Below are 24,890 nucleotides of genomic sequence, written 5' to 3'. Positions count from 1 at the left end.
AGGAAGAGAAAGAGAAGGAAGAGGAGGAGGGGGAGGGAGGAGGAGGAGCAGCCCCTCCCCCCGCTCCCGCCCGGGCGCCGCCCCGCCCTCACCTGGGGCTCCCCGGCGGGGGGCGGGGCCTCGGCGGCGGCGGCCAATGGCAGGTCTGGGGGGCGGGGCCCCGGCGGCGGCGGCGGCCAATGGGGGCGCGGGGGGGGCGGGGCGGGGCCCGGGGGGGGCGCAGGCCGGCAGCCTCGGCGGCGGCGCGGAGGAGGAGGCGGAGGAGGAGCCGCGGGAGCCGCCCAGGGACCCCCCGACCCCACGCCCGGTGAGGGACGCGAGCCCAGGCCGACGCTACGGCCGGGGGCGTCCGGTACGGCCCGGGGGCGCCCAGTACGGCCCGGGGGCAGCCCGGACCCCCCCCCCCCCCGCCCCCCGCGCACCTGCAGGTTTCCTTCCCGGGGGGAGGGGGAGGGGAGGGGAGGGGGCGGCGCCGGAAAAGTTTCCCCCGGGGGGCGGGGGGCGCGGAGTTGGGGTGGGGGCCCCCCCGGTTGGGCGGGGGCGGAGGTGACCTGGGCCTGGTTTTCCGGGGAGCCCTCCTCCCCCTCCCCACATTTCCCGAGGACCCCCTTCTCCCCCCCCCCATTTTCCGGGGAGCCCTCCTTCCCTCCGCCCCGTCTTCCGGGGAGCCCTCTCCCCCGTTTGCCGGAGACCCCCCTTTCTCCCTCTCCCCCCTCTTTCCGGGGCCCCTCTCCCCCTTCTTTCTGGGGACCCCCCTCTCCCCTTCCCCCGATTTTCCGGGGAGCCTCCTTCCCTTCCCCCCGTTCTCCGGGGAGCCCTCTCCCCCACGTTCCGGGGACCCCCTTCTGCCCCTCCCCCAGTTTTCCGGGGAGCCCTCCTCCCCCTCCCCACATTTCCCGAGGACCCCCTTGTCCCCCTCCCCCCATTTTCCGGGGAGCCCTCCTTCCCTCCGCCCCGTCTTCCGGGGAGCCCTCTCCCCCGTTTGCCGGAGACCCCCCTTTCTCCCTCTCCCCCCTCTTTCCGGGGCCCCTCTCCCCCTTCTTTCTGGGGACCCCCCTCTCCCCTTCCCCCGATTTTCCGGGGAGCCTCCTTCCCTTCCCCCCGTTCTCCGGGGAGCCCTCTCCCCCACGTTCCGGGGACCCCTCCCTCCCCTCCCCCCGTTTTCCGGACCCGACCCCCACCCCCATCAGCATCACCCCATCGGGAGGATTTGCGGAGTGTGTCCGGGGGGAGTTTTGGGGTCTGGGCCGCCGCACCTGCCGTTTGCCCCCCGCCCGCCCGGGCCCTGCTTTGGGGGGCCTCGCGGTGGGTCCCCTCCCACCCCCCTCCCGCCCCCGGGGCCGGTGGGAGCCTCGGATGTGGGTTCCAGGCTCCCCCCCTCCCCCCGCAGCCGGCTTGGTGCGTGGGAGTCCCCCCCCTCCCCCTCCCCTGGACCCACCGCCGGGGAACAGATTGCCAATTGTGCAAGCGTCGTGTGTCCGTCTGGCGGGGGGGGTGTGGATGTGTCTGTGTGCGTGTCCGCCCCCCCCTCCCCCCCCGTGTCCCTTGCCCACGCAGCTTTCCCCCCCCCCCCCTCCCCGCCCCGGTCCCCGTCCCCCCGGAGTCCTCAACCCCTGTTTGGGGGTGGGCGGCAGGTGGCGGGGCCCTCCCCCGCAATTCTCCCAAGCCCCCCCCCCCCAGTAATAATAATGACGATGATGATGATGCTAATCGTGGCCCTCGTCAAGTCCTTCCGCCGTGCCCGGCACCGGGCACCGTATCGGACGCCGGAGCGGCGAGGGGCGAATCGGGGTCCCCGTCCCCCGCGGGGCTGGCCGTCTGAATCCCCCCCCCCCCCCCCGTTCTGCAGGTGAGGTCACCGAGGCCCAGCGATGCGACGCGCCCAAGGCGACGGGGCAGATGGGTGGCGGGATTAGAACCCCGGTCCTTGGGCCTCCCGACCCCGGGCCGGACCCGCGAGGCCCCGCCGCCGAGGTCGGGGGGCGACGGGGGTCGCGTTTGTCGGGGCCCGGCTGCGCCCGGATCTGAGTCCGAATCCCGGTCGTGTAAGAGAAGATCTCGGTTAAGCGCTCGCTCCGTGTCGCGCGCCGTTCGAAGACCCGGGGGAGGGGGCCCGGGCTTGGGGGTCCGAGGCCGCGGGCTCGAATCCTGCCCCCCCGGCAGCCGGGGGACTGGGGGCGGGTCACTTCCCATCTCTGGGCCTCAGCGACCTCGTCGGCAAGACGGGCGTTAAGATGGTGAGCCTCGCGTGGGCCGACCCGCCGACCCTGTATCTCCCCCGGCGTTTCGAACGGGGCCCCGCGCGCTCCGGAGCGAGCGCCGAACGAATGCCGACGTCATCGTTACTACGGCCTCATTTAGGTCGGACGCGTCCCCGTCCCGCCTGGGCCTCGCGGTCTAAATAGAAGGGACAGCGGGTATCCCCACTTTACAGTTGAGGAAACCGAGGCACAGAGAAGTGAAGCGACTTGCCCAAGGTGGCAGAGTAGGGATTGGAACCCAGGTCCTTCGGACTCCCGGACCTGGGCTCTCTCCGCCAACCGAGTCGTGAGGCCCCCCCCCCCCTTCCGAGGGACAGGGTCCGTGTCCGATGCCTACCTGTGTATTCTCTCCCAGCGCTTAACTCGGTGCGCGCTTAATAAATACCATCACCACTCTTCCATCGTATTTATTGAGCGCTTACTGTGTGCGGAGCTCCGTACTGAGCGCCCGGAGGAGGACGGGACGACGGCAGATTCGTTCCCTCGTCTTCATTGAGCGCTTACTGTGTGCGGAGCACCGTGCTGAGCGCCCGGAGGACGACGGGACGGCGGCAGATTCGTTCCCTCGTCTTCATTGAGCGCTTACTGTGTGCGGAGCACCGTGCTGAGCGCCCGGAGGAGGACGGGGCGACGGCAGATTCGTCCGCTAGTCTTCATTGAGCGCTTACTGTGTGCGGAGCACTGTGCTGAGCGCTTGGAGGAGGACAAGACAACAACAAAGAGATTCATTCGTTCAATCGTATTTATTGAGCGCCTACTGTGTGCGGAGCATTGTACTGGGCGCTTGGAAGAGGACAGAACAACAGACAGACAGACATATTCTGGCCTCGCAGTCTAGAGGGGGAGACAGACAATAAGAGAAATAAAGGGAGAAAGAAATACGGCTGCTTCACCTCCTGGCCCTGGCCCGAGCTGCCCCCCCGGCCCCCTCCCCGGGCCTCCGCGAAGCCCAAGACCCTCTGACGGTATTCGTTAAGCGCTTACTATGTGTTAAGCGCTCCGGGCCCTCAGTACAGTGCTCTGCCCATAGTAAGCGCTCGATAAATACTATCGAATGAATGAATCCAGGCTAATCAGGGTGGACCCAGAACTGCCCCCCCACGAGAAGCAGCGCGGCTCCGTGGAAGGAGCATGGGCTCGGGAGTCGGAGGTCATGGGTTCAAATGCCGGCTCTGCCACTCGTCAGCCGGGTGACTGTGGGCCAGTCGCTTCCCTTCTCCGGGCCTCAATGACCTCATCTTGTCAAATGGGGATGAAGACCGGGAGCCTCACGTGGGACGACCCGATGACCGTGGATCTCCCCCGGCGCTCAGAACGGTGCTCTGCACGTAGTAAGCGCTTAACATATACCAACATTATTATTATAACCCGCACCCCCATTTTCCACTCGGAGGGAACGGAGGCTCGGAGAAGCAAAGTGACCGGCCCAAGGTCACGCAGAGCAGACGGGTGGCCGAGGAGGGATTAGAACCCAGGTCCTCCCCCCTACACCGCGCTGCTTCCCGTCCCTTCCCGGCCCGGCACCAGCCTCTTCCCGAGTTCCGGGTGGGAGTGGGTCGGTCCCGGGCCGCCCCCGCCCCCCCTGACTCAGTCTCCGGGAATCCCGAGGCCGCGGGGCCGTGTGCGGGGGTGGGGGCCGCTGGGCTTCCTCGCCCACCCCCTTTTTTCCGGGACCCCCCCCCCCCCGGTTGGCAGGGGTTTTGGGGGGGGGGGGTCGCCTCTCCTTTCGGAGCCACGGAGGGTGGGGAGGGGGGCCCCAGCTCCCCCCGCCCCGGACAGCGGGGGGGTCTTAAACACTACTACTGATACTAGTGAGCGGCGTGGCTCAGTGGAAAGAACCCGGGCTGGGGAGTCACGGGTCACGGGTTCGAATCCCGCCCCCTCCACCTGTCAGCTGTGTGACTTGGGGCAAGCCCCTTCACTTCTCCCGGCCTCATCCGCAAACTGGGGATGAAGATGAGTCCCGCGTGGGGACGATCTGATGACCTTGTATCCCCCCCCCCCCCCCCCGGCGCTTAGAACGGTGCGGGAGCAGGGTGGCTCCGTGGAAAGAGCCCGGGCTCGGGAGTCAGAGGTCACGGGTTCGGATGCCGCCTCTGCCACTTGTCAGCCGTGTGACCGTGGGCGAGTCACTTCTCTGGGCCTCACTTACCTCAGCTGTAAAATGGGGATTAACTTGTGAGCCTCACGTGGGACAACTTGATGACCCTGTATCTCCCCCAGTGCTTAGAACGCTGCCCCGCACATAGTAAGCGCTTAACAAATACCAACACGATTAGTATTACTATTATGTAGTAAGCGCTTGACAGATACCGTCGTCGTTATTGTTATTGTTACGTCTTAAGCCCTTCCTGCGTGCCGAGCGCCGGGATAGCTGCAAGCTCATCAGGTGGGACACAGTCCCCGTCCCCCATGGGGCTCCCGCCCCCCATCCCCCGTTTTCCAGAGCCTTACTCCCCATTTTCCAGATGAGGGAAGTGAAACGACTTGCTCAAGGTCCCCCAGCAGCGGAGAAGTGGGGGATCCGGGATTAGAACCCAGGACCTTAGCACCCCACCCCACCCTTCCTGGGCTTAGATGGAAGGGGCGGGTCCCGGGCCTTCCCCGGCTCCCTCGCTTGCCGCCCCCCCCCCCCCCAGGAGGGAGCCTAGAGGGAGGACGGCGGGTCCTCCTGGCCGGCGAGACTCGCACCCCGCACCCCCCGACCTCTGGGCCCCGCCGGGAAGGGGGGGGGAGGGGGCGGGGGCCTTCCTTCAGCCGTAGCTGAACCTGTTCCTTTGCTGTCTGCCCCCTCCCCCTCCTGCTGTTTGCACGCCAGGGTTTGGTATGTAAACACCGACCCGGTTGAGGATTGGCAGGTGAGTGCCCTCTTCCTTCCCCTCCTCCCACATGCTCCCCCGGTGAGGTCAGAGGTTGGTCCGGTCTTTCCTAATACCTCACCTAAATCCCTCCCGCTGCAGGGAAGAGCTGAGGAAGGATAGGTAAGGGCCTCGCCCCTTCCCCCGCCCCCCCTCCATTCCTCCCCTCGCACCCGGGTCGGGGTTGAAATCGAATCACAATGGATCAGAGGGTTTAGTTGAGCGCTTACTGTGTGCAGAACACTGGACTCAGCGATGGGGATCAGTCGGTGGTCTTTATGGAGCGCTTAATAATAATAATAATAATAACGTCGGTATATAAGCGCTTACTATGTGCAGAGCACCGTTGTAAGCGCTGGGGGAGATTCAGGGTCATCGGGTCGTCCCACGTGAGGCTCACGGTTAATCCCCATTTGACAGTTGGGGTCACTGAGGCCCAGAGAAGGGAAGCGACTTGCCCGCAGTCACCCGGCTGACAAGTGGCGGAGCCAAGATTCGAACGCACGACCTCCGACTCCCAAGCCCGGGCTCTTTCCACTGAGCCGCGCCGCTTACTGTGCGTAGAGCCCCGGACTAAGCGCTCGGGCGGGCACGGTACAACAGAGTTAACAGATATGGGGGAGGCAGACGTTAGTATAAAGGAATAAGTGAGGGATGGGGACATAAGCGGTGTGGGGCGGAGAGGGGGGATGAAGAGAGGGAGCGGGTCCGGGCGACGCGGAAGGGAGCGGGAGAAGGGGAAAGCGGGGCTCGGGCAGGGGAGGCCTCTTGGAGGAGGCGGGCTTTCGATAAGGCTTCGAAGCGGGGGCGGGGAGAGTCGTCCGTCCGTCAGGTACGAGGAAGGAAGGGGAGACGGAGGGACGGGGAGAAGGTCGGCCTCGGAGGAGCGGAGCGTGCGGGCCGGGGCGGAGGAGGAGGGCGGCCCGGCGAGGTAGGAGGGGGCCGGGGGATGGACGGGTTAAAGCCGACGGCGACGAGTCTCCGTCTGACGCCGAGGTGGATGGGCTGGAGGTTTCGGAGGGGGCGGCGGGTGACACGTCCCGCTCGTTTCCGTAGAGAAACCAGCCGGGCAGCAGAGTGAGGTCTGGACCGGAGTGGGGAGAGGCAGGCGGCCGGGGGGTCGGCGGGGAGGCCGACACAGACCGCTTGCGTTAACGTGGCGGCAGTGCGGATGGAGAGAAAAGGGCGGATTTTAGCGATGATGCGATGGGGGAACAGGCGGGACTTGGCGATGGACTGAATAGGCCGAGGTCGCGGGCTGGCGAGACGGGAAGGGTGGCGGGGCCGTCGACGGAGATGGGAAAGTCGACGGGAGGACGGCGGGGTTCGGGTGGGAAGATGAGGAGCTCCGTACTGGGCGAGAGATGGCTCGAAGGCCGGAGGAAATGCGAGACCGCAGAGAGGGAGAGAGGTCGGGGCTGGCGAGGGGCATTTTGGGGTGTCCTCTGCATAGAGGCGATCGTCGGAGCTTTGGGAGCGAATGAGTTCTCCAAGGGAGTGGGTGTAGAAGGGGACCCGGAACTGAACCTCGAGGGGACTCCCACCCTCAGTTAGAGGATGGGAGGCAGAGGAGGAGCCCGCGAGAGAGACGGAGAAGGAACAGCCAGAGAGAGAAGAGGAGGACCGGGAGAGGACAAGGTCAGCGAAGCCGAGGTTGGATAACGTTTCCGAGAGAAGGGGGTGGGCCACACTGTCTGAGCCCAGGCAGCCGAGAGGTGGAGGAGGATGAGGATGGAGTAGAGGCCGGCGGATTTGGCAAGGGGGAGGTCATCGGTGACCTTCGAGGGGGCGGTTTCGGGGGCGTGAAGGGGACGGAAGCCAGCCGTGGGTATGGGCGTGCACCCCCGGCTACACAGAGTTAATAATGTTGGTATCTGTTAAGCGCTTGCTATGTGCAGAGCACTGTTCTAAGCGCTGGGGGAGATCCGGGGGCATCGGGTTGTCCCCCGTGAGGCTCACGGTTAATCCCCATTTTCCAGATGAGGGAACTGAGGCCCAGAGAAGTGAAGCGCCTCGCCCACAGTCACCCAGCTGACAGGCGGCAGAGCCGGGAGTCGAGCCCATGACCCCCGACTCCGAAGCCCGGGCTCTTTCCACTGAGCCACGCAGAGTTCTTCTGATCTTAACCTTTCCTCCGAAAACCCGGCCTGGGGGAGTAGGGCTTGAGAAGCAGCTTGGCCTAGCGGCTAGAGCCGGGGCCTGGGAGTTGGAAGACCGTCCCTGCCATTCTCCGCCGGGTGACCTCGGGCAAGACGCTTCTCTGGGCCTCAGTTCCCTCGTCTCTAAAATGGGGATTCACTCCCTGTTCCCTGTCCCTCCTAGATCGCGAGCCCCAGGAGGGACCTGATGATCTTGGATCTCCCCTAGCGCTCAGTACGGTGCTCGGCACATAATCAGTGCTTAAAAAACACCCGCGCCCCCCCCCCCCCCGCCCCGCCTTTTGAATTGGGGAAGGGGTGACCCTGGGGGTCTGAATCGATATGGCTCCTCTCCCATGCTGCACATTTTTATTTCTTTTTTGTGGTGTTTAAGTGCTTACTATGTGCCGGGCACTGTGGTGAGCGCTGACACAAGTTAATCAGAGTAGACACGGTCCCTGTCCCACGTGGGCTCAAAGTCTTCGTTCCCATTTTCAAGGGAACTGAGGCCCAGAGAAGCGTCTTGCCCAAGGTTACGCAGCAGACCAGTGGCAGAGCCGCCATTATTTTTTAACGACGACGACAATGATCATAACGATGGTGTCCGTTAGGCGCTTACTACGTGCCGGACCCTGGACTAAGCTCTGGGGTGGATGCAAGCGAATCAGGTGGGGCACGGTCCCTGCCCCCCGTGGGGCTCACGGTCTCGATCCCCCTTTTACAGAGGACCTAGCTGAGGCCCGGAGAAGTGAAGCGACTGGCCCAAGGTCACCCAGCAGACAAGTGGTGGACTCAGGATTAGAACCCATGACCTTCTGACTGCCAGGCCCGGGCTCTAGCCACGACACCGTGCTGCTTCTCTAGCAGAATCAGAATCCGGGGCCTCTGACTCCCGGGCTCCACCCACCTCATCCACACTTCTTAATAATAATAACGTTGGTATTTGTTAAGCGCGTACTGGGTGCAGAGCACTGTTCGAAGCGCCGGGGTAGATACAGGGTCGTCAGGTTGCGCCACGTGAGGCTCCCAGTTAATCCCCATTTTACAGCTGAGGTCACTGAGGCCCCGAGAAGCGAAGTGACTTGCCCACAGTCCCCCAGCTGCCAAGTGGCAGAGCCGGGATTCGAACCCATGCCCTCTGACTCCCGAGCCCGGGTTCTTGCCACCGAGCCCCGCTGCCTCTCGCCCGCTGCTGCTTCCTGGCCGTGGGCACTCAGGCCGACACCGATCGGATCATCGCATCTCAAATCGCCCGTAATTCGTCGATTTATATGAATGTCTGCTCCCTTGATTCATCCCCCGTCGCGGCACCCGTGTCCACATTTGCCATTTTATGTCCTTCTGTTCAGGCCTGGCTCCCCCGCCGGGCCGTCAGCTCGGCGTGGGCAGGGAAGGTGACCGTTTATTGTTCTGTTTTCCTCTCCCGAGCCCTCAGTACCGTGCTCCGTACACGGGAAGCGCCCGATAAATACGACGGACTGACTGACGGCTGGTCGAGCCGAGCCCAGACCTCCGGTGGTGCCCTCGGGCAGGGCCGGGCCGGGCCGGGGAAGAGAGAAGCCGGTCGGACTGGCGCGGCCCCGTGACCCGCCTGACTCGCTTGCCCGTGTTCCCGCCTGGGTCAGGGGATGCCCCGGGGCCAGGTGCCATTGCGGTAATAATCGTAGTCACGATAATAACTCTGCTGTTTGTTGAGCGCCTACTATTTGCCGGGCAATATACTGAGCAAATCCAAGCAGATGGGGTGGGACCCGGTCCCTGTCCCACATGGGGCTCGCAGTCTCAATCCTCATTTTCCAAATGAGGTCACTGAGGCACGGAGAAGTGAAGTGATCTGCCTCAGGTCACCCGGCAGACCCGGCAGTGGCGGAGCCGGGATTCGAGAGCCCGGGCTTGGGAGTCAGAGATCATGGGTTCGAATCCCGGCCCCGCCACTCGGCAGCCGGGTGACTGTGGGCGAGTCACTTCACTTCTCTGGGCCTCGGTTCCCTCATCTGGAAAATGGGGATGAAGACCGGGAGCCTCACGGGGGAACGACCCGATGACCCCCCGTATCTCCCCCGGCGCTTAGAACGGCGCTCTGCACATAGTAAGCGCTTAACAAATACCGACATTACTATTATGACCTTCCGACTCCCAGGCCCGGGCTCGATCCACTAGGCCGTGCTACTTTGTGATAATAATGATGGCATCTGTAAGCGTGTTTTTAATGGTGTTTAAATGCTTAACATAGGTCAAGTACTATATTAAGCACTGGGATAAATACAAGATCATCAGGTTGGACACAGTCCTTGGCCCACATGGGGCTCGCAGTCTTAATCCCCATTCTCCAGCTGAGGTAACTGAGGCCCGGAGAAGTCCATCGACTTCCTCAAGGTCACGCTGCAGACAGGTGGCGGAGCCGGGATTAGAACCCAGGTCCTGTGACTCCCGAGCCCATGCTCTTTCCACTGGGCTAGGCTGCTGCTTCCCCAAAATAAATAAATAAAATGGAGCAGGAGGCCTTCCTAAGGCTAACTCAAATCAGTAAATTTTTTTATGGTGTTAAGCGCTTACTAGGTGCCAGGGCACTGGACTTAGTGCCTGGGGGTCGATACGAGCTAATCAGGTTGGACACAGTCCCCGGCCCACAGAGGGCTCGGGGCTTTCATCCCCATTTTACAGGGGAGGGAACTGAGGCTCAGAGAAGTGAAGCGACTTGCCCCGAGCCACGCCGTCGAAGAGTGTGAAGTCCACCAAAGTGGGAGGCAGTGTGGTCTAGCGGATAGAGCGATGGCCTGGGAGTCAGAAGGTCCTGGGTTCTAATCCCGGCTCCGCCGCTTGTCGGCTGTGTGAGCCTGGGCCAGAGACTTCCCTTCTCTGGGCCTCCGTGACCTCACCTGGAAAATGGGAATGAAATCTGCGAGCCCAGTGTGAGGCAAGGACTGGGTCCAACTCATTTACCTTGTATCTACCCCAGCGCTTAGTACGGTGCCCGGTTTATAGTAAGCGCTTGACAGATACCACAGTTGCTATTCTTAAGTGGTGGGGGCGGGATTAGAACCCGGGTCCTTCTGACTTCCAGGCCCCCGCTCTTTCCAGTAGGCCTTGCCGCACTGATTGCGTGTCAAGCGCTGTAGTAAGCACCGGGGGTTGGTTCAAGTTGACCCGGTGGGACGTGGTCTGTGTCCTGCGTGGGGCTCCCAGCCTTAAGTAGGAGGGAGTTGGATGGAATTGTCATTTTACAGATGGGAAACTGAGGCCCGGAGAGCGGCTGGACTCTTGACCGGCGTATGCCGGAGCCGGGATCGGAATCCAGGTCCTCTGACTCCCAGGCCCGGGCTCCGAACCGTGGACGTCCCAAGCGTAGTATTCATATCTATAGAGCACTTCCTGTGAGCGGTGGTATTTATTGAGCGTTTGCCGGGTGCAGAGCGCTGCACTATGTACTCGGGTGAGGACGAGACAACAGGGTTGGCAAACACGGCCCCTGCCCGCGACGACCTTGCAGTACAGAAGGGGTGACGGGCGTGAATGGAAATCAATGACATAAGTGGTGTGGGGCTGAGGGAGGGGTGAATAAAGGGAGCCAACAGGACGACTCAGAAGGAAGTGGGAGAAGAGGAAATGAGGGCTTAGTCGGGGAAGGCCTCTTGGAGGAGGAGGTGGGTCTCCGATAAGGCTTTGAAGGCGGCGGAGAGGTCATCGTCGGGGAGGAGGAGAGAGGGAGTTCCGGGCCAGAGGCGGGACGTGGGAGAGAGGGCCGCGCCGCCGCCGCCGCCGCGCCGGGGATCGGGGTACGGCGAGTCGGTCGGCGTCAGAGGAGCACGGTGTGCGGGCCGGGTCGCGGCGCGAGGGCGTCGAGGTCCCCGAAGCCGCCGGTGAGGAGTTTCCCTCGGACGCGGAGGCGGACGGGCGACCCCGCTGGAGATTTCTGAGGAGGGGGGTCGGCGGGTCCCGAACGTTTTTATAGAAAAATGATCCGGGCGGCTGAGCGGAGAGGGGAGGCGGGGAGGTCGGCCAGGAGGCCGTCATCGAGGACGAATCAACGCGGCGGCCGTTCGGATGGAGCGGAGAGGGCGGGTTTTGACGACCCGGCGAAGGTCGAGCCGACGGGATTCGGCGACAGGTCGGATATGTGGGTCGAGTGAGGGAGAGGAGTCGAGGATGGGGCCGAGGTCACGGGCCCGGGAGACGGGGAGGGTGGCCGTGCCGTCCACAGCGGTGGGAGAGTCGGGGGGAGGGCGGGTTGGGGTGGGAAGATAAGGAGCTCCCTTTTGGACGCGTCGTCGAGCTCGAGGTGACGGGAGGGCGTCCAAGTAGAGATGTTTTGAAGGCGGGAGCACCTGATTCGCTTGTACCCGCCCCGGTGCTGAGTACAGTACCTTGATTCTATTTATTTGCCGTTGTTTTCCTGAGACGTTCTTCCCCTTGATTCTTTTGCCATCGTGTCCCCCGATTAGACCGTCAGCCCGTCGGAGGGCCGGGACTGTCTCTATCTGTTACCGACCTGTCCGTTCCAAGCGCTTAGTCCAGTGCCCTGCACCTAGGAAGCGCTCGATAAATACTATTGAATGAATGAATGAGTACAGTGCCTGGCACATAGTAAGGGCTTAACAAATACCACTGTACTAAGCGCTGGAGAAGATTACAGCGATGGCCTCACAGTCTCATAGTTGGCAGGTGTCTGGGGGGGAGTGGGCGGGGGCGGGCGGGAGGGAGGGGACAAGCTGGGGTCCCTCTGACCCCGCCGGCCCCCAGCCCGGCCGTGACTCGGGTGCCCCTCCCCCGGGGTAAAGGCAGCCCCCCCCCCCCCCCCCGCACTGTGGTGGGTTCGGCTGGGGGAGGGGGCCGGCGCAGGCGTAGCAGGCCCGAGCCCCCTCCCCGGACATCAGGCGCGCCTCTTCCCCGGAGACGGGGGCCGCTGCCGTCTCCCATCCTGCCCCCCGGGGCCGGCCGGGCGGGAGGCGGCGCGGTGCCGGTCCGACCTGCTGGGCAGAAGGGCCTTGCCCGCTGCGGGGAGGGAGGGGCCCGAAGCCAACCCCGGGGATGAGGCAGGAGACCCCCGGGAACCAGGGAACGAACCCACTGTCCCTCCATCTCGCCCACATCCTGCCCGTGGCCTGGAGTGCCCTCTCTCCTCGAATCTGATCACTCTCCCCCCTCTTCAAAGCCTTAGTGAAGGCCCGCCTCCTCCAAGAGGCCTTCCCTGACTAGGCCCTCCTTTCCTCTTCTCCCACTTCCTTCGATGACTCTCCCCCCTTCAAAGCCTTATCGCAGGCCCACCTCCTCCAAGAGGCCTTCCCTGACTAGGCCCTCTGCAGGCCCACCTCCTCCAAGAGGCCTTCCCTGACTAGGCCCTCTTTTCCTCTTCTCCCACTTCCTTCGATGACTCTCCCTCCCTTCAAAGCCTTATGGCAGGCCCGCCTCCTCCAAGAGGCCTTCCCTGACTAGGCCCTCTGCAGGCCCACCTCCTCCAAGAGGCCTTCCCTGACTAGGCCCTCTTTTCCTCTTCTCCCACTTCCTTCGATGACTCTCCCCCCTTCAAAGCCTTATCGCAGGCCCGCCTCCTCCAAGAGGCCTTCCCTGACTGCACCCCCCCCCTTTCCTCTTCTCCCGCTCCCTTCTGCGTCACCCCGACTCGCTCCCTTTCTTCATCCCCCCCGCCCCGCCCCGCTTACTTCCATATCATTTATCGATTTCTATTAATTCACTCATTCATTCAGTCGTATTTATCGAGCGCATACGGTGTGCCGAGCACTGGACTAAGCGCTTGGAAAGGACAATTCGGCAACAGACAGAGACCATCCCTGCCCAAGATGGGCTCACAGTATTCATGTCTGTCTTGCCACCAGAGACTGCAGCTCACTGTGGGCTGGGAGTGGGTCCGTTTGTTGTTGTAGTGGACTCCCCCAAGTGCTCAGCACGGTGCTCTACACACGGTAAGCACTCAATAAATACGACTGAATGAATGAATGGCTGAATGAATGAATCCCCGGGGCCCCCCCCCCCCCCCCCCCCGCCGCAATCTTGCTCTGGTTCTTAAAGGGGCAGGCCCTCCCCGCCTGCAGTCTCCGCGGCGGCCGGCGGGGGGCGCCCGCGCTCCCTCCCCTAATTGTATATTTTTTAAAATGGTCTTTGTTCATTCATTCATTCACCATTCATTCATTCGATGGTATTTATTGAGCGCTTGCTGCGTGCAGAGCACTGGACTGAGCGCTCGGAAAGTACAATTCAGCAACAGAGAGACAACCCCTACCCAACAGCGGGCTCACCGTCCAGAAGCGGGGGAGACAGACAGCAAAACAGATAACCAGGCATCGATAGAAATCAATAGAATTATAGCTATATACGCATCATTGATATCTTCTCTGTGCCTCAGTTACCTCGTGTAAAATGGGCATTTAGATTGTGAGCCTCACGTGGGACGACCAGATTACCCTGCATCTACCCCAGCGCTTAGAGCAGTGCTCTGCACACAGTAAGCGCTTAACAAATACCAACATAATTATTATTATTAGAGTTATGAATATGTACATATATACGTACGAGTGCTGTGGGGCCGGGAGGGGGATAGCAAAGGGAGCGAGTTGGGGCGATGGGGAGGGGGAGAAGCGCTTACTATGTGCCGGGCACTGTTCTGAGCGCTGGGGAAGGTCCCGGCTAATTCATTCGTTCGGTCGTATTTATTGAGCGCTTACTATGTGCGGAGCACTGTACTAAATGCTTGGAACACTTTGGCGACAGGTCGAGACCATCCCTGCCCATCAGTGGGCTCACAGTCTAAGCGATCGGGTTAGACGGAGTCCCTGACCCATGTGGGACTCCCAGTCTTCATCCCCCTTTTCCAGATGAGGTCACTGAGGCCCAGAGCAGTGAAGCGACTTGCCCAGGGTCACTCAGCTGACAAGTGGCGGAGCCGGAATTAGAACGCATGACCTTTTGACTTCCTAGCCCATGCGCATCTGTCAAGCACCCACTATGTGCCAAGCACTGAATTAAGGGCCGCCGGGGCAGGTACAAAAGAGAAGGAGCGTGGCTCGTTGGACAGAGCCCGGGCTTTGGAGTCAGAGGTCATGGGTTCGAATCCCGGCTCTGCCACTTGTCAGCTGGGTGACTGTGGGCGAGTCACTTCACTTCTCTGGGCCTCAGTGACCTCATCTGTAAAATGGGGATGAAGACGGTGAGCCCCACGGGGGACAACCTGATTCCCTTGTGTCTCCCCCAGCGCTTAGAACGGTGCCCTGCACGTAGTGAGCGCTTAACAAATACCAACATTATTATTATCAGGTCCCATGTGGGACTCAGGAGGAGGAGGGGAGGCGGTGGTGCTCCTCCTAGCCTATCTGCTGTGTGACCTCGGGCCAGAGACTTCACTTCTCTGTGCCTTAGTTTCCTCATCTGGAAAATGGGGATGAAGACTGAGCCCCACATGGGACAGGGACTGGGTCCAGACCCCCACGCTTTCCCCCAGTAAGCCTTCTTGAAGGCGCATCTCCTCCACGAGGCCTTCCCGGACTCAGCCCCTCCCTCCTTTTCTCCCACTCCCTTCTGCCTCGCCTGACTAGCTCCCTTGATCTAGAGAAGCAGGGTGGCTCAGTGGAAAGAGCAGAGGAGCCAGAGGTCGTGGGTTCTAATCCCGGCTCCGCCACTTGGCAGCTGGGTGACTTTGGGCCAGTCACTTTAACTTCTCCGTGCCTGTTACCTCATCTGTAAAATGGGGATGAAGACGGTGAGCCCCACGTGGGACAACCGGATTACCCAGTGTCTCCCCCAGCACTTAGAACAGTGCTTGGCACAGAGTAAGCACTTAGCAAATGCCATTATTATTATTCATCCCCACTCCCAGCCCCACAGCACTTATGCCCGTCGTTTATTCATTTCTGTTAACGTCTGTCTCCTCCTCTAGACTGTCAACCCGTCGCGGGCAGGGAATGTGTCCGTTTATTCTTCTTTCGTCCTCTCCCAAGCGCTTAGTCCAGTGCTCCGCACCCGATGAGCGCTCGAGTAACTACAACTGACCGACTAATAGGTGTCCGGGCGGTCCCGGCTGGTTGTCCTCGGGGCAGCATTCATTCGGTGGCATTTATTGAGCATCTACTCAATGCAGAGAAGCGGCGTGGCTCAGTGGCGAGAGCCCGGGCTTGGGAGTCAGAGGTCGCGGGTTCTAATCCCGCCCCCGCCTCTCGTCAGCTGTGTGACTTTGGGCAGTCCCTTCACTTCTCTGGGCCTCAGTTCCCTCCTCTGCAAAATGGGGATGAAGACGGGACAACCTGACGACCTTGTATCCCCCCCCCCCAGCGCTTAGAACGGTGCCTGGCACGGAGAAAGCGCTTAACAGATATCGTCATCATCATCATCATCATTGCTATGTGCAGAGCACTGTACTGAGCGCTTGGGACAGGTGCCGGGGGAAGCCCCGCTCTGTCCAAATGCCTCCAAGAGCCGGCGGTGGTCTTATTCTGCAGGTGAATGGACTCGCTCTAGCCGCGTAGACCCCGGAGTTGAAATCAGCACGGTGGGGGGGAGGAGGAGGAATGGGGGAGAGGGGGAAATCCACCACCCCTCCCCCCTGTGGGAGAGAGGGGCCCCGCAAGTTCGCATTCGGCCTTTTGAAGCATCGAGGAAGGGTCTTTTCTCCCCAGTGAATGAACCCGGCGCTAATCCCCCTTTGTGGGCCCGCGGCCTCTTGGTGGGGGGTTGGTTCCCAGGCGACCCCCTTCCCCCATCCCATAGGAAGGGGAGGGGGAGGGGCTCGGAGGGAATGGGGCAGGGAAGCTTTTCCCAGGAGCTCCCCCCCCCCCGACCCCCCCCCCCAACTCTCCCCCCTCATTCCGGAGCAGGAGAGGCGGGGACCGGCCCGAATCCTGCAACATCCTCTGCGGCCCCCACAGGGTAGGACGAGAGAGCCTTCTCCTCTGCAACACTGGCCTCCTCTCCGGGGGCCCGGAGCCCCTCCCCACCCCCCCATCTGGGGGCCAGTGGGTCGGAGGTCGGGTGGGGAAGGACCGGGCCGGGGTCGACGGGGGCGCCCCGAGACCCTCTGAAGGGTGCCCCGGTGCCCCCCGGGCTTCCCACGACTTTAAGGGAGGGGGCTGGTTCCTTCTGTGGGCACGGTCACCCCCTTCATCTCACCTCCCCTTCCCCTCTCCACCTGGCAGGAAAACGGATTCCTGGCTCCCCCCCCCTCCGCCTCCCGCCATGGAGCTGAAGGTCTGGGTGGACGGCGTCCAGCGGGTGGTGTGCGGCGTCTCGGATAAGACCTCGTGCCAAGAGGTGGTCATCGCGCTGGCCCGCGCCATTGGTGAGGCCCACCCCAACCCCAGGGGAGGAGGGGGAGAGGGGCCGGGGTGATGGGCGAGGTTCCCCTCCGGGAGCATCGGGCCCCAGGCGTCTTCCCCGGGGAGGGATCCTCGGGTACGGGGCGGAAGATCGGCGTGGGTTAGCGGGTAGAGCCCGGACCCGGGCCTCCGAAGGACCGGGGTTCTAATCCCGGCTCCGCCACGTGTCTGCTGCGTGACCCTGGGCGAGTCGCTTCACTTCTCTGGGCCTCAGTTCTCACCTCCATAAAATGGGGATGAAGACTGTGAGCCCCCATGGGACAGGGACGGCGTCCAGCCCCGTCAGCTTGGATCCACCCTAGCGCTTAGAACAGTGCTTGGCACATAGTAAGCACTCAACAAGTACCGTAATAGCCTGGCGTGGTGGATTGAGCAAGGGGCCTGGGAGTCGGAAGGTCACGGGTTCTAATCCCGGCTTGTCTACTGTGGGACTTTGGGCGAGGCCCTTCTCTGTGCCTCGGTTCCCTCATCTGTAAAATGGGGATGGAGGCCGTGAGCCCCACGTGGGACAGGGACTGCGTCCCACCCGATTGGCTCGTATCCGCCCCGGTGCCTAGTACAGAGCCTGGCACATCCGTTCATTGGTTCGATCGTATATTTTGAGCGCTCGCTATGTGCCGAGCCCTGGACTAAGCGCTTGGAAAGTACAGTTCGGCAACAGAGACCATCCCCGCCCGACCGTGGGCTCTCGGTCTAGACGCGTAAGCGCTAACCGTGAGCCTCACGGGGGCCAACCCGATGACCCCGTATCTCCCCCGGCGCTTAGAACGGCGCTCGGCGCATGGGAGGCGCTTAACGGACACCGACACTATCGTGACGGTTATCAGCAGATGCTCTTACGGTTCCGACCCTCACGACGGCGATCGGTTCTTCTCTCCCTCCCCGTCGCGGGGCGCGCAGGCCAGACCGGGCGCTACGTCCTCATCCAGAGGCTGCGGGAGAAGGAGCGCCAGCTGCTGCCCCACGAGTGCCCGGTGGCCACGCAGGCCCAGTGCGGCCAGTCCGCCCACGACGTCCAGTTCGTGCTGCGGCGCACGGGGCCCAGCCTGGCCGAGCGGCCGGCCTCGGACGGCTGCCCGCCGCCGCCGCCCCCGGAGCGCAACTTCGCCCGGGCCAGCCTGCCCGCCAAGGCCCGCCCGGCCCCCGGCAAGGCGCCGACCCTCGGCCCGGGCGCCGAGCGGCTCCGGGAGCCGGGGGTCCGGCCCGACGCCCCGAGCCCGGCCCCCGCGCCGGGCCGGGAGCCCCCCGAGGCCGCCGAGCTGCTGCGGCTGGAGCGGCTGGTGCGGCGGAACGAGGCGGAGCTGGGCGAGGAGGCCTTCTGGCAGGGCGAGCTGCGGCAGGAGCGGGCCCGCCAGCGCCAGGGCCAGGAGACCGTGCGGGGCCTGCGGGCCGCCACCCGGGACTACGTGCGCCAGCTGCGGGACCTGGCCGCCCGCGCCCGGGCCCTGGAGGAGGAGCTCCGCCGGGCGCGGGCCCCCCGGCCCCCGGCCCCGAGACCCCGGCCCCCGGCCCCGGCCCCCGCCCCCGGAGGCCCCGCCCGGGCCCAGCCCCGCTCAGCTGGAGGACGTGGCCTGCAAGATGCGGAGGGACCTGGAGGTCAAGGCCCAGCAGAGCTCGCAGCTGCAGAGCAACCTGGCCGACGTGGGCCGGGCGCTGGAGGCCGCCGAGAGGAGCCTGCAGGTCGGGGGGGGCCGGAGGGGGCGGGCCCGGGGAAACTGAGGCGGGGAGGGGGCGGGCGCCGGCGGAGGCCCCGGCCCCCGGGGGGAGCCTGGCCCACGTGGGCCGGGCGCCGGGGGCCGCCGAGAGGAGCCTGCGGGTCGGGGAGGGAGGCCCGGGGGCCTGGGGAGGGGACGGGACCCTGAGGGTCCGGGGAGACCGAGGCGGGGAGGAGGGAGGTGCCGGCCGAAGCCTCGGCCCCCGAGAGGCGCCCGGCCCGCGTGGGGGCCGCCGAGAGGAGCCTGCGGGCGTCGGGGTGGCCCGGGGAAACCGAGGCGCGGGGGCCGGCTGCGGCCTCAGCCCCCGTAACCGACCTGGTCGACGCGGGTCGGGCGCTGGAGGCCACCCAGCGGAGCCTGCGGGTGGGTGGGGGAGCTCTGGGGAGGGATCCCGGGGAAACTGAGGCAGGGAGGGCCGGGGATGAGGTGTAGGGGAGGAGCCCAAGCCCAGCAAAGACCCGGTTCCTCAGACCATCCCTCTCCCCGGGAGGGTGCGGACTCCACCCTCAGACCCACCCCGAACCGTAAGTGGGATTTACTGAGCGCTTAAGGTGTGCAGGGCACTGTCCTGAGTGCTTGGGACAGGACGGCACAGCAGAGTTGGCGGACGCTTTCCCCGCCCGTATCCGTCAGTCAGCGGTATTTACTGAGCGCCATGGGGCCTGAGCCTAGGAGTCAGAGACCGCCGTACGTCTCCTGGGTGACCTTGGTCAAGTCACTTCACTTCTCTGCGCTTCAGTTCCCTTATCTGTAAAACGGGGATCGATAATACTGATGATAATCTTTGTTAAGCGCTTACTGTGTGCCGAGCACTGTTGTAAGCGCTGGGATAGAGTCGAGGTGATCAGGTTGTCCCCCGTGGGGCTCACAGGCTCCGCGGAAAGGGTACGGGCTTGGGAGTCAGAGGTCATGGGTTCGAACCCCGGCTCCGCCACTTGTCAGCTGTGTGACTGTGGGCGAGTCGCTTAACTTCTCTGTGCCTCACTTACCTCATCTGTAAAATGGGGATGAAGACCGTGAGCCCCACGTGGGACGACCCGATTCCCCTGCGTCTCCCCCAGCGCTTAGAACGGTGCTCTGCACGTAGTAAGCGCTTAACAAATACCACCGTTATCATCCCCGTTTTCCAGATGATGTAGCTGAGGCCCAGACAAGTGAAGCGACTTGCCCAAAGTCACCCAGCTGACAGGTGGCGGAGCCGGGATTAGAACCCACGACCTCTGACTCCTATGCCCGGGCTCTTTCCACTGAGCCGCGCTGCTTGGAGTGTGAGCCCCTTGTGGGACAGGGCCTGTGTCCAACTCGATTAACTTGTTGCTTCCCCAGTACTTAGAACAGTGCTTGGCCCGTAGTAAGCGCTTAACAAGTACCATAATAATAATTATTATTATTATTATCACTAAGTCCCTTCACTTCTCTGAGCCTCAATTCGCTCATCTGTAGAATGGGGATTGAGCCTTTGAGCCCCAGCTGGGACCGGGACTGTGTCCGACCCCACTTGCCGGTCCCCACCCGAGCGCTCAGTACAGTGCCTGGCACATAGTAAGCACTTAACAAATACCACAGTTATTATTATTACAGAGCACTGTGCTAAGCGCACGGGAGAGGACAGTACAACCGAGTTGGGAGACTTCCTTCTTAGAGAAGTAGCGGGGCTCAGTGGCAAGAGCCCGGGCTTGGGGGTCAGAGGTCGCGGGTTCGAATCCCGGCTCTGCCACTTGTCAGCCGGGTGACCGTGGGCGAGTCGCTTCACTTCTCTGGGCCTCAGTTCCCTCATCTGTCAAACGGGGATGAAGACCGTGAGCCTCACGAGGGACGACCCGATGACCCCGGATCTCCCCCGGCGCTTAGAACAGTGCTCTGCACATAGTAAGCGCTTCACAAATACCAACATTATTATCATTATTAAAGAGCTGACAATCTGGAGAACAGTTAGGTCCCGTGTCAGTCATTCAGGGGGCTTCAGGGGTCGTATCTGCTGCCCCCTCATCGGAACGATGCCGTTCGCTGCTCCCCCGAGCCGAATCAGCCAAGGTACCGTCAGTGGGATTTCTCATAATAATAATTCTGGTATTTCTTAAGCGCCTACTAGGTGCCAGCCACTGTACTAAGCGCCGCGGTGGAGACGAGCAAATCGGGTTGGACCCGGTCCCCGTCCCACCTGCGGCTCCCAGGCTCGGGCCCCATTTTCCAGGCGAGGGAACCGAAGGGAAGTGACTTGGCTGAGGTCACACGGCAGGCACGTGGCGGAGTCGGGATTAGAACCCGTGACCTTCTGACTCCCGGGCCCGGGCTCTACCCACTAGGCCACGCTGTGGTCATTGAGCGCTCACCGCGGGCAGAGCTCTGGATTAAGCGCTGGGGAGAGGACGATAGAACAGGGTCGGTAGGCACGCGTTCCCTGCCCTCAGTGGGGAGATGGGCATTCAAAATATAAATATAGATAAATGAAAATAAATGGCAGGGCATCAGGAGGACCTGAGTTCTAATTCTGGTTCCGTTACCCGCCTGCCGTGTGACCTCGGGCAAGTCACTTCCCTTCTCTGGGCCTCGGTTCCCTAGCCTGGAAAATGGGGATGAAGACCGGGAGCCCCACGGGGCACATTGGACTGTGTCCAACCTGATGACCCTGTATCTACCCTAGCGCTTAGTAGAGGAGCAGCGTGGCTCAGCGGAAAGAGGCCGGGCTTGGGAGTCAGAGGTCACGGGTTCGAATTCCGGAGCCGCCGCTTGTCAGCTGGGTGACTGTGGGCGAGTCACGTCACTTCTCTGGGCCTCAGTCACCTCGTCTGTAAAATGGGGATGAAGACTGGGAGCCTCATACGGGACAACCTGATGACCCCGGATCTCCCCCAAGCGCTCAGAACGGTGCTCGGCACATAGTAAGCGCTTAACAAATACCAACATTATTATTATTAGAGTGCTGGGCACACAGTAAGCACTTAACACATATCATTTCTTTTTAAAAAAAAAACACCAACAGGGCTGTGGGGCTGAGGGTTGGGGTGAATAAAGGGGACGGAGCCAAGAGTTGGGGTGAGTCACTTCACTTCCCTGTGCCTCAGTCCCTTCATCTGTAAAATGGGGATTAATAATAATAATAATAATAATTTTGGCATTTGTTAAGCGCTTACTATGTGCCAAGCACTATTCTAAGCACTGGGGGGGGGGATACAAGATCATCGGGTTGGCCCCCGTGGGGCTCCCAGTCTTCATCCCCATTTTCCAGATGAGGTCACTGAGGCCCAGAGAAGCGAAGTGACTCGCCCAAGGTCACACAGCCGATAAGTGGCGGAGGCGGGATGAGAGCCCGTGACCTCCGACTCCCAAGGCCCGGGCCCTTTCCGCTGAGCCGCGCCGCTTCTCTGACTGTGAGACCGTGAGCCCCAGGTGGGACGGGAGCCGGGTCCAACCAGATCAGTTTGTATCAACCCCAGCGCTTGGTACGGTGTCCGGCACGTAGTAAGCGTGCCACGTAGTAAGCGAAAAAATTTCATTTTTAAAAAAGGGGGGCATCGGCTGTGGGGCTGAGGCGGGGGGGGACGGATCCAAGGGGGAGGGAGTGGGGGTCCCGGAGGCGGGAATCTGGGGGTCGTGACCCCTCCCCGTTGCGTCCCGTCCCGCCTCGCCAGGCCCAGACGCGGGAGCTGGAAGACCTGAACAAGGAGCTGCGCCAGTGCAACCTGCAGCAGTTCATCCAGCAGACGGGCGCCACGGTCACCCCCCCGGCCTGCCCCCCGCCCGGACCCGCCCCCTCCCCCCGCGGCAACTCAGGTCGGCCCCCTCCCCCGTCGCGGGCGGCCCCCGGGGCGCGAGGGGTCCGCGGGAGGGGGCGGGGGGCCTCGTGCGGGCGGGGGGGGGGGGCCGCTCCGCCCCGCGCCCCGTCGACCCCGGTGGCGCGTCCCCCTCCTCTCCTCCCAGGACCCCCGGCCCGCCTCCCCGCCGGGCCCGGGCCGGGCAGACCCCGGATCCCGCGGGTCCCGCTGCTGGCGGGCTTGGCCGCGGAGGCCATCTATGTGTGAGACCCCCCCCGGGCCCCCGCCCGTCCGTCCGCCCGCCATCCCGTCCGTCCGCCTGTTCGTCCGTCCCGTCCGTCCGCCTGTTCGTCCGTCCCGTCCGTCCGCCCGTTCGTCCGTCCCGTCCGTCCGCCCGGTCCGTCCGCCCGTCCGTCCCGTCCGTCCGCCCGCCCGTCCTGTCCGGTCTGCCCGTCCTGCAAGTTTGCCCGTCCGCCCGTCTGCCCCGTCACCGTCCCGTCTGTCTGCCCGCTCGGCCTGCGCGCCCGTCCCGCCCGTCCACCCCTCTGTCCTGGCTCCGTCCTCTCCGCCCGTCCCGTCCGTCCTTCGCTTCCTTGCCCGTCCGTCCCGTCCGCCCGCCCGCCCGTCCCGTCTTCCGGCCCTGCCCGCCCGTCCTGCCCGTCCGCCCGCCCGTCCTCGTTCTCCGTCCCGACTGCCCCCCGTCCCGTCCGTCCATCCCGTCTGCCCGCCCGTCCGCTCCCTCCGCCTGTCCGCCCGTCCTGTCCGGAAAGCGGGAGGCAGAGGGCCGCGCGGAGCGTCTAGCGGGGATTTGGTGGGGTCCGGGGCAGGGGGCCGTTCCGGTGCCCATCCCGTCCCTGCCCGGGGTGACCGCCCCGCCGGAGAGGGCCTGCACGGTCCCCCCGGGGACCCCGGCGGGCCACGACCGGACCGCGGGGGCCGGGGGCGGGGGTGGACGGCGAGGCTATTTATTGAGCGCCTCTCGGGTGCGAGAGGGATCGGGTCGATTCAGCACCCGCCGGGTGCAGAGCACCGTAGTAAACATCGGGAGAGGCTACACGGGTGGGAATTAGACGGGATGCCCCGTCCCTCCCCGGGGGCTCACGGGGCGGTGTACTGAACGCTTGGCAGAGGACAACAGAGTTAGTAGACGCGATCCCCGCCCTCGAGGAGCATCCGGTCTATTGCGTGCAGAGCACCGGACCGAGCGATTAGGAGCGCACGGTAAATAGACATCATCCCTGCCCTCGACGGGCTTCCCGTCTAGCGTGTGCGGAGCACTGTGCCGAGCGTTGGGGGAGTCAGAGTTCAGAAGACACAGTCCCTTCCCCCGGGGAGCTGACGGTCCGCTGAGGGGAGAGCACTGTGCCGAGCACTCGGGAGAGGCCAATAAAGCCAGCAGGCCCGGTCCCTACCCTCGGGGGCCTTACAGTTCAGGGGGAGACCAGAACTGGACTAGTCGCCCGGGCCTGCCAGTCAGGGGGTGGTGGGTTCTAATCCCGGCTCCGCCGCTTGTCTGTCGTGTGACCCCGGGCGAGTCGTTTGACTTCTCTGCGCCTCAGTCGCCTCGTCGGGGAAATGGGGATAGAGAGTGTGAGCCCCACGGGGGACAGGGACCGCGTCCAACCCGGGTATCTGCTACGGTGCCCGGCGCGTAGTAAGTGCTTAACGGACGCCACGATTATCGTTATTTTCGGCTGCGTGCCCCCGCCCCTTCCGTCCCCGAGGTCCCGCGCGGTGAAGGGGTCCGGGGCGGGGGCGGCCCTCTGTCCCAGAGCCGCGTCCCTTTCACACGCCCTCGTTTGTGTCTTGCAGCGGTGTCCGCACGGCAGAGCGCCTGGAGGTAGAAGGCAGAGCCCCAGAGGACAGCGACCGTGGCCGCGGAGCCCGCGTCCTCCCGGGCGCCGCCGCCGGGCGAGGCCCGGGGCCGGCGAACGCGGCCGCCGGGGCCGGTCGGGTAACCCCGCCGGCCGGGGCCCCGCGTCCGGCCGGGCGGCCCCCGCGGACTCTGAGCCGGGCCGCCGGCGGCCCGGACCCGTGCCCGTCGGCGCGATCGGAAAGAGGAAGGCGTGGTGGGGGAAGAGAAGGGAGGGCGGGCACCGCCCACCGTCCCTCCTGGCCTCTGGCGGTGGTCCCGAGGTTTCCGCGCCCCCAGACCGTCGGGGCCGGGGGTCCTCGACCCGCCGGCGGGTGGGGGTGGCCGCCGAACCCGTCCCGAGGGTCCGGGGGTGGGGCGGGACGGGGCCGCTCCCCTTGCCCTCCCACCGCTTGCTCCCGGGGGAGACCGAGGCCCAGGCAGAAGGAAGACGCTCGGGTCGCGGGGCGGGGGCCGGAGCTGAGAGGCGGCCACCGACCCCCCCCGCCCCCCGCCGGGCCCAGCTCAGGGATCCCCCCGCTCCCCACGCCCACCGGACCGACCGGTCTCCCCCACGGCCGGGGTGAGCCGGGACGGGTGCGTCCTCCTGGCGTGGGCGGGCTCCGTGTACGTCGCGCGCGTAAGCGTGCGCGTGGGCTTTCACTCTTGGTCTCCGACGGGGAGGGCCGGTGGGCTAATAAATGTCCCGAAGATGGCACCGCGCCGCCTGTCTTGCTTCCGCGGGGCCGGACGGTCGTCGTCGAGCGCTTGCTGCGCGCCGGGCGCTGGACCGGGCGCTGGGGCGGAGGCAAGTCCGAGTCCGACCCGGGGCTCGCGGTCGGCATCCCCACCTGACAGACTCTGCCGGCTCTGCCGCTTGCCTGCTGTGTGACCTCGGGCAAGCCGCTCCGCCTCTCTGGGCCTCAGTCGCCTCGTTGGTTCGGTCGTATTTACCGAGCGCTTACTGCGTGCAGCGCAGCGTGGCGAGCGC

At 64.0% G+C, this 24,890-nt stretch overlaps 2 protein-coding genes across 2 annotated transcripts in view; one reads left to right on the top strand and one right to left on the bottom strand.

Annotated features, from left to right (window-relative positions):
• LMNTD2 (lamin tail domain containing 2) overlaps positions 1–8,907 on the bottom strand; it is a 36,259-nt gene extending 27,352 nt beyond the window's left edge. The window contains exon 1 of the mRNA XM_029061573.2: positions 8,741–8,907. Within this exon, the coding sequence (XP_028917406.1) occupies positions 8,741–8,907 (167 nt within the window). The remainder of the gene's footprint in view (positions 1–8,740) is intronic.
• Positions 228–23,975, top strand: RASSF7 (Ras association domain family member 7). Its single transcript, XM_039911346.1, has 6 exons — positions 228–307; positions 16,398–16,540; positions 17,478–18,091; positions 18,156–18,257; positions 21,925–22,066; positions 23,860–23,975. The coding sequence occupies exons 2-6, from the start codon at positions 16,438–16,440 to the stop codon at positions 23,889–23,891; spliced, it is 993 nt and encodes a 330-aa protein (XP_039767280.1). The 5' UTR covers positions 228–307; positions 16,398–16,437; the 3' UTR covers positions 23,892–23,975.
• Positions 23,976–24,890: the final 915 nt, after the last annotated feature.

The sequence above is a fragment of the Ornithorhynchus anatinus genome, chromosome 3 (assembly GCF_004115215.2).
Source record: "Ornithorhynchus anatinus isolate Pmale09 chromosome 3, mOrnAna1.pri.v4, whole genome shotgun sequence".
In the NCBI taxonomy this organism is placed as follows: Eukaryota; Metazoa; Chordata; class Mammalia; order Monotremata; family Ornithorhynchidae; genus Ornithorhynchus; species Ornithorhynchus anatinus.
This window is presented reverse-complemented; position numbering and strand designations above follow the sequence as displayed.